Source organism: Aythya ferina (assembly GCF_964211825.1).
Source record: "Aythya ferina genome assembly, chromosome: 6".
Taxonomy (NCBI): Eukaryota; Metazoa; Chordata; class Aves; order Anseriformes; family Anatidae; genus Aythya; species Aythya ferina.
The window spans coordinates 12,656,119-12,664,862 of NC_140303.1; the positions used below are offsets into that span (position 1 = coordinate 12,656,119).

General features: G+C 43.2%; 1 protein-coding gene across 1 annotated transcript; it reads right to left on the reverse strand.

Annotated features, from left to right (window-relative positions):
* Positions 1-2,387: 2,387 nt before the first annotated feature.
* Positions 2,388-6,672, reverse strand: LOC311438775 (anterior gradient protein 3-like; the record flags this gene model as incomplete). Its single annotated transcript, XM_084523646.1, has 7 exons — positions 6,458-6,672; positions 5,504-5,567; positions 5,117-5,169; positions 4,704-4,780; positions 4,180-4,243; positions 3,525-3,608; positions 2,388-2,437 (listed from the first exon to the last, which is right to left on the reverse strand). Exons 1-7 carry the CDS (start codon positions 6,594-6,596, stop codon positions 2,388-2,390), a joined length of 531 nt encoding a protein of 176 aa, XP_084379772.1. The 5' UTR covers positions 6,597-6,672.
* Positions 6,673-8,744: the final 2,072 nt, after the last annotated feature.

The following is an 8,744-nucleotide window of genomic DNA, read 5'->3' on the forward strand; positions in this document are numbered from 1 at the left end:
GGTTTTGCTGTTTGCCCAGCAGAGCAAGCAAACTTTAAAAAAAAAAAAAATAAAAAAAAATCCCAGCAAGGGGTGCTGGGAGTGCCCTCTAGTGTGGTTAGTTGGAGTTTGGGGATTTTAGCTGCACTTCTTTACCAGCATGGGCAAATTCAGTCTTCAGCCCTTGCCATACCCAAGGCCTCTCTACAAGATGAGTAATAGTACCAAGCTGAATTTGCAAGCAAGCTTAAAGAAACCAAAACATGGGAGCTCCCAGCCCTAGAGCCAGTATCTAGAAAGCTAACGACTAAATTATTATTTTTTAACTGACCGACGCTTGGTCAGGAGTGAATTGGTAGCGCAGCACTGTGCAGACATGCAGACGACACAGTAATCTCAAAGATCCCTGGAAAGATCTGTGTTACAGCCAGGTAAGTGAAGCCCCATCAGTTTTGTTGAATGCAGTTTTCAAGTACCACTGCTCCTGTTTTATCTAAGCCTGTTTGTGGCTTCTAAGAGCATCAATCTTCTTGCTGGATTGGATGTCTCTTGCTAAGAGAGATGCAGCTTCTTGGTTAACAAATCTCCGAAACCTTGCACTACAAAGCTTTCCTATAGACAGACTTTAACTGGACCTCAAAATAGTTTTTACTCTGTTTGTATTCATATGGTGATCAGTGGGGCTTGAACACCTGCTTCTGCTAAAATTTCTGTTTGCCAGGGAGAAACACTTTAAAAACTTTTTTTTAAAAGTGTTCTAAAAATACTTTAAAGCTCATGAGTGGTAAGTTCTACTGGAGTTCAGTAAATATTTTTTGTTCCACCAATTAACCACTTTTAGTTTCCTGTGTGCATTTATTCTGCTATAGCCCCAAGCCCTGGGCATTTATTGTTCATGGGGCTCTGAGGAACCTTCTTTCTTTTTGTGCTGGCAGCATCATTCATGCAGATCTGCTAGGATCTTCCCCAGTGACCACCACCAAGACAGGTCCTGCCTTCAAACTCCTCTTTGGTCGCACTTTTCCTAGTGGTCACAAGAAATGCTGGTCACTGCTGAGTGCATGTGATCTGTGTTAAATGTGGCAGATGATGAGAGCACAGTAACTACGCTGCTCTCTCTAAAGTTTCTTCTTGCAGCTGGCTAACCATTGCTAGCCAGATCCACATTTTGGGTGTAAAACAGCTCCTGGGTGACTTCTGTGAATTAAACTCCTTTGGGCATTAAAAACACAGGTTTAACTCTTCTGCCCACCTTTCCTTTGGCTCTTAAAGGGAAGGATTTTTAATAGCATGGTTTATTTTGTTCCCATTGGATGCTCGTGATTTTTTTTTGTGTGTTTTAACTAGGTACAGCCACCATGGTTTGCTAAATTGATGCCTGTTTAGGTTTCTTAACAAATGTGTAATGCTAATAAATAATGCTAATAAACTTTAATGTTTCTGCAGAAATGTTACAGCTGTTAGCTATAAGGTATGCATGGAGTGAATTCTCACTGAGGATGGTGTATAGGACCACTAAAGATTCCCCAGTCAGAATTTACTTGTGAGTTTTGAATTCTTGGTTTTTATTTCCTAGACCTAGTTTGCTCAGTGAACTTTTTTAATGATGTAATTCTAATAACAGGGATTCATTCAGTTCTACAGTGTCACTTTCTTACTGGCTATACATGTAAAGTGAAAAAGGAAAAGGAAATTTGGAAAGCAAGTAGTTTGATTCTTTATTTTTTATTGTTTAAATTACACAGCGAAAGCTTTAACATAATAATAAAACCATTTTTGAAATATACAGTAATGAGCATGGCAATTCACAAAGTGATAATGTAAAACGTGTGTCTCTTAATGTAATTTTATGCTTGTTTATTACTATGCACATTTAAAATCTGTGAAGGTGTGTATAATGTAGGCTTCTGTATCGAGAAAAGCAAAACAAAAGCCTTTAGATCTTGTAAAATCAGGATATGATAGCCATATCTAGCTTACGTTCTGATATAGTTCATGATCAAATGGCACAAAGAGAAACAGATGACCTCTTCAGCCCTGATTTATTCACAGATGTCATTGGAACTTTTGCCTGCTTCCAAACAAATTGTTTTTTGTTTTTTTCCAGTAACTGCTTCTGCTCCTTTGTGGAAATGAAAAATAACCCCAAACTAAAAGACCTGTGGCTTAGAAAAGAGCAGTTTTTCCACAGCGCAACTTCTACAAGTACAAGTAAGCTAGTCAGTCACAGGGCAAACCTAGAAAATGCATTTATGATATAAGTATCCTTTTCAAACTTATAATTGGGGTGAAGAAGTGTTTGTAGACAAAATTATTTTCTATTAATGAATATAAATCATGCAGTAATGTTCCTCAGTGCTCCCGGGGCTGCTCCACCTGTGTGTGTGCAGGTCATTGGTGCCCCTTACTCAGAGCTCTGTGTGCAGAAGCAACTTTGCTTGTCTCATGTTTTCAATCACTGTGGAGAGAGCACTGAAGTTACTAAAGATGACAGGAGAGGTTCCTATATCTGTAGAGCTCAAAAATCAGAAATTAAAGCTATTCAGGACAGCTGGACTTCTAAAAAGTCTTAATATTTCTTTCAATTTTAATGGGTAGTTTTGACTAGTTATTTTGTCTCAGCAGCAAAGTTTTGACTGGAGTTAGCTGCTAGAAAATATTAAATAACTGGCTTGAGAGATTTTTTTTTTTTTTTGGACTATTTTTGGTAACAAATATTATACTGTTTTAGTAGTCGAGTGACAAAGTGCCATTGAAATACTGATTGGGGTTCATTTAGTGCAGTTCACAGGTTGCACAGATGTTGTTTTCTGTGTTCCTCTGCAGGTGTCCTTTGAGCTTCAAAGCTTTGTCTGAGTGCCAGACAAAAATCTGTGTACTGCTGAACTGGAAAAAATAGAGGACTGTGAACCCAAATCACAGCCTCGTTGTTATCCTGCTTGTCTGTGGAAATGCATTTTGGTTACCCATAATTTCTGAATCTGGTTTACCCCAATTTACTATGATCTAGGGGTTGAGACCTCAGAAAAATGCAGTTTTCTAAGTGTTAATGAAGTGGACAGCCAGGAGAGGGGAGTGTAGAGACACCAACCCATAGGCATTAACTTCAGTCCTCAGTGGAGTATGTATTTTTTAAACCTTGTTTACCCCTAGGACCGGATTGAAACAACTTCAGTGGTTCAGATTATGAAGCAGAGCAGCAGTGCACTGAAGTCTGCAAATGTCTTTGACCAAAGCAGGTGGGTTTTGGGGGCAAAACTGCAGTGTTTGAAAACTCCACCAGTTCCGTAACAGTCCTCAGAGGTTCAGACACCAAGGACAACTCCCCATAGTTTAGTGCCCTGTTCTTCAGAAATTTTCAACATTGTCTTCCCAGATGATGCTTGGACTAAATTTATATTATGTTTCTGAAGTGCTGAGAATGGATTTTACTACAGAAACTGACCCAATATATCTCAAGATTCTCTTATATAGCCTTCCTTTACCTGTATTTGTTTTGTGTAAACTTTAGGTGGTTAAAAAGGGAATCAATTTATTTCACTCACAGGTCGAAATATCTTCTGGTTCGTAAGCGTACATCCTGTTCCCATATTTGCCAGTTAGATCAGCTCGAACTGTCAAAGAAGGGTCTTGAGAGAGGAAAAAAATGCAGGACATTAGTAATGCACAGTTTATGAAGTGAGGCAGTGGCAAATAAAAGGGAAGAGAAAAATCTGAGGCTTTTTAAAATGGTGGTGATTGGCAGAAAGGTAATCTTGAAGCACCAGGCTTGGACAGAGCCCCTGCCATTCATCTGAGGACAGGCTCATAGTAAGGGGCTGTGTTCAGATGTGGCACAGTGTCACAGACAGGACCAGACTCTTAGAGGACGTATGCTCGTTGTTAATACGAGTGACATGCTGTTTGTTTCCACCAGTGGAGTGAGCCTGTCATGGTCCTGCTTTTTTCTTTAAAAAGGTGGTAGTGTTTTTTTGGATGCTTGACTTTAGTTGCTAAAGAAGTAATGTGAAATAAGGCCTGATTTGGGTTTCTCAGCATGAGATGTTCCTTTTGAAAGTCTGGGCTATTCTCACAGCTTTAGTGCTGAAAAGAATGTAAGCTATTACTTGGAGTAACATGAATTCAGTGGAGACCATACAGGACAAAATGCTGCCAGATGGTTGTTTTATTGTGATTGTTCCCCTGGACCCAGAGACTCACCCACAAAGAGGATCCTAGGGACATAATGGCCATCAGGTGCCATGTTGTCATCGCTGCTGGAATGCTGTCAGATAGATAACCTATTTTAGTGAAGGGTAACTGTCAAAAAGCTCCTCCAAGTGCTAGAAATGGACTGAACCAGCCAAGCTAGTTTCAATTCTGGTATGATCAAGTGGGGAGTTACCCTGTTCTGTCCAAGCTGTCCCATGTTAGATGCCTGGGGAGGACAGAAACACCAGGCAGGTAACTGAGAAAGCCTGATGACTTTTTAAAGAAAAAACAAAACTTTTTTCAGTGTATTACTTGTTTGCAGTATACAGAATGGTATTTTCATACCAATAAGTGTGTGTATGAAAGAGTCTCCCTGCCCTCTCTCCAAGGAGGAGCTGTGCTGGTGTTCTGCAAACCAGAGAGTTTCAAATACAGCTTCAAAGCTGTGCAAAGAGAATCCATTTCTACTATTAATATGGATTACTCCACTCCCTGGTAAACATTTAGATTAATATTTTAAATTACAAGCTTACCACCAGATTAAGCATGATGAAGTCCTCCTGGGCCATCTGCTGGATCTCTGGGCTGGAAGCAAATGCCTTCCTCAAAGCTTAACAAAAAAAAAAAAAGATGCTTTATCTGGGTGGGGGAAGAAAAAAAAGAACAACAAACAAGTATCGCTGCTTTTCGTGGATTTGTAGTATCTTATGTTGATCATAAACCTACCAGTAAAGCAAGACTTTTCTGACATGTGCATATCACAGAAAGTTTGGAGGAATTGGTTGTAGTAAAGTAAAATGCAGAAGATGTTTAGTCCTTGGGGCACTGAAATGCTGGTGTATGGAGAGAGTTCCTTCTCAGTGACAGAACACATCATGAATGTGCATGGCTTGAGAGATTTTGATTTTGATCCCCAGTGTTGTCTGGAAAGGTTTGCTTTGCTCACCTTGGCTGTAAGGACACTCTTCCAAGTGGTGAATAACCATCAGTGGCTTCTTGCTGAAATGACATTGCAAGAAAGGAGTGGGGAGGCAATTCAGGGCTCTTACAAACAGCACTTGCAAGGAGTTAAACCACTGAGCTGCTCCAGGAGCATGTTAGAAAAACCACCTGCTGCTCCAGGGCAGCAGATTAGAAAAGATTTGGAGAAGGATGTGAAACTCAGCCCTAGAAAATGATCTCCCAGAAGGTGAGCTCCCACCAAAATCTTGTTCAGCCTCTACCATACAGGTGAATGCTGCTTGCACAGTGCCCAGTCTGAGCATCATGTTAGAGCACAGCTTTGTTCTGTTTTGTTGAACATATGAATAAGCATAGAAAGAATGGAGATTACCTGTGTTTTGATCGTGCTAGACCTTCTTCATATGTCTGCACCCACTCAATGTCATCTCCCCAGCCTGTTGAAAGAACCTTTAGTTAATTTACTGCTCAGTTTGGATGAGGACATTCTGCTGAAAGTCACACATGAGTGCAGGTGCCACAAACTACACCCCTTCCTTCAGGGTAGCCAGACACTCCAAGTTCTTGTGGGTACCAGGAGAGTCCCAAGCAGAAAGGTATTAAGAAACAGATGACAGGGAGAGGGAGCTGAAATTCCACCTTTTCTGGGTTTCAGATGATGGATTAGAATTACAGACAGGTATTTCCAGCCCATCAAAAGCTGGAGCCCTGAGTTCCTCCCTGAAAACCCTCCCAAAAAGCCAACCCAGGCTCCCTGTTGCATCCTGCAGTAAGGGATTGATGGGCTGGCGTTAGGGTGGGTAGGGATGCAAGCGTGCTTTTGGCATGATGTGCCTGGATGTGCTCACCTGATGGAGCAAAGCTTGGAACCCCTTCCAATCAGTGCCCTGCTCATGAGCTGCATAACTCATGGAAAGGGGATGTACCTGCTGACCTATGATGCTGGCAGGAAAAAGGACAGCAGAAAAATTGAGCTGGCTGCTGCTTGGCTCTGAGACTGCAGCCTCCTGCCAACTTAGCATGCTCTGGGAGGGTTGAGAGCTGCTGGTGGGGCTGCCTGTTGGGCGCAGCTTCTGAAAAGCTGATCAGCAGCCAGCCTAACAGCCTGGCTCCTGGCTCCATCCTCAGCCCAGGTTTGGAGCAAAGAATCTGTGCCTGTTCCCAAGTACAGAGCGTGAAGACTTCTCCCTTACTGAATGCAACAGGGCTCCCAGCTGCTGCTCTCAGAACATATCCTGCTTGGATGAGCGGTTCAAGGTACACGCTAGGCACTGTGACAGGGAAATATGAGTGCTTCGGGGTTGCCTCATGCACCCAGGTCACTCACCTCGAGAGAGAGTCTGTGGGATCCGTATCTGAGCGGGGCTCCCTTCCTCTTCTTTGGGCAGCTTCTGAACCTTTTCCTGTGCAGCTACCAAAAGGCCATTGCAGAGGAGGAGGGAGCACAGTAATAGAAAGCCGTGCATGCTTCTGGCTGAGAGAGAAAGGGTTGACTTGGGCAGAAGTTGGCAAATACTGTGAAGAAGCCCTCAAAACATTCATCTCCCTGTTAGAAATAGTTTTACCTCCACATGTCAGAGCAAAAGCTTAGGGAACATTTAAAGTGATTCTGAGGGTTTGTCTAGCTGGTTGATCTCACCAATAGACAACAACTGCATCTATCTACAGCAGCAACAACTGCTTAACTCTGTAGCTTGCCTTGCTGCTGAATTTCAGCATTTGTGTGCATTTTTCTTGACACTCACCCGCGTAGAGATAAGCTGCTCAATCCACTCTGAAGTGGTCTATATTTTCAGCCCAGGATGGATCAGCCAGAGCTCCAGATAGCTCTGGTGGGAGGTAGGGTGGCAGAGGAGCATTGCAGGTAAGGTCAGCTCTGTCTGAATGCACCTGGAGCCTGCTGGGTGACTTGGGAAAAGTAGTCTGAAACAGCCATGGGGCAGCAGGTGCCGTCAGTCCTGCCAGCCATCCTTTTCAACACATGAGACCTCTGTGTATGTTACCTGGCTTGGCCAAGCAGTCCTCACCTGGGTGCTGTTCACTGGTCTAATCATCAGCAATTAAATCTAGCAGCAGCCCACCCACAAAGAGCAGCTGTACTGATGGGGATGAAATGCCTGGTCCTCCTCAACAACAAGCCTAAAAAGCCACTTCCATGGAACTGGTCTCTCACCTGGTGGCTCCCGTTGATGCCTTGGAGTGTCCTTGTCGCTGTCTCTGCCCCCAGCCCAGGTAAGGCAAGGTCCCTTTATACCTCTGTATTTGCACAGTGGCTGGGCATGGACGTGAGCTGGAGTTCCAGGATATCCTGCTCCTGCCAAGGTGCAGAACAACCTTCTTACAAAAGCCGTCCTTAATCAGCCCAGCAACATGCATGTTTTTAATCGAGGCTTATTGATTTATTGAAGCATTCATACAGCCTGTGCTAGACACGCCTGGCTCCCTGGGGATGATCTGTGGGTCTCCAGGTACTGTGAAGTCCCCTAGAGCCAAACGGAGAGATGCAGAGGAGATGCATACACCTCTCAGTGCCTTCAAACCAGGAGTGGGGCAGAGAATAGTACTCTTAGAAGAGCCTTAGCATATTCCTGTATAAAAAATACTACAGAAAATAAGAAATCACAATGTAAAAGCCAACAACGTGGTATGACTGAGCCATGTTACAGTAACAGGGAACAGCAGCCAAATGAAAGGGCCATGCAAGGATAAGAGAGGTGAACATGTGGGATGAGCAGGGCTTGCTGTACAGCCTGAGGGAGATGGCCTTTCCCCATCATAAATCTTTAGTGAAGCACCGACTTCCAGTGGAGGGATGATAATTCTGGGCAAAGCTTTTATGGTCTCACATGAAAAAGACCAAAATTTCCATTGTGGAACCAACCACCAGCCTGTGAAGAAATCCTAGCTCTGCTTCTGTACATGGTCAGATTTTCTTCTTCCTTTGAAGACCTCAGTGAAACAGCTCTGGGCTGCTAGTGACCTAGACTCTGATGGTGATGGCTGTGCTTCAAGAAGGGGGCAAATCTCAGGGGGAAAATGGGCATAAATGAGCCGCTGAGGAAACTTCACCAGTGTTTCACCACCAGAGGCTTACAGGATTACAGGGGATAGAGAGTTGCTGAAATGTGAAGTGTTACATGTTTCCTGAACTGCGTGAAATCTGGATATAAATTACATGGGGAAGTTGCATTGTGCAGAAGAAATTTGATGGTCACTTCAGTAAAATTCAAAAGCTGAGCTCATCTGCAAAACTAGCAGATAAAAATGGATGTGTGTTGCTGTGCTCTGAATGACAAACCTTCCTGAATTACAGGAGAAATAAAAGCCAGCATGGACAGCTGTGGAAGAGGTTGGGAAAATAAAACTAGTGTACAGCCAGAATTGAAAAGTAGGCGAAGGGATGGGGGGAGCAGGGGTACATGTGGGTCAAGGGAATGAAGTGATGCTGCTGAGACCCAGCTCTTGTGAAAGATTCCAGTTATGGCAGGGTGGATAGGATAGATCCATACCAGAACAGCAGGCATGATGTGTATATAATACACTGATCAATTGAAAAGGAACTGTTTCTCTTGATTAAAAACAAATCTGAACATGCAACATATGGGTATTCATTG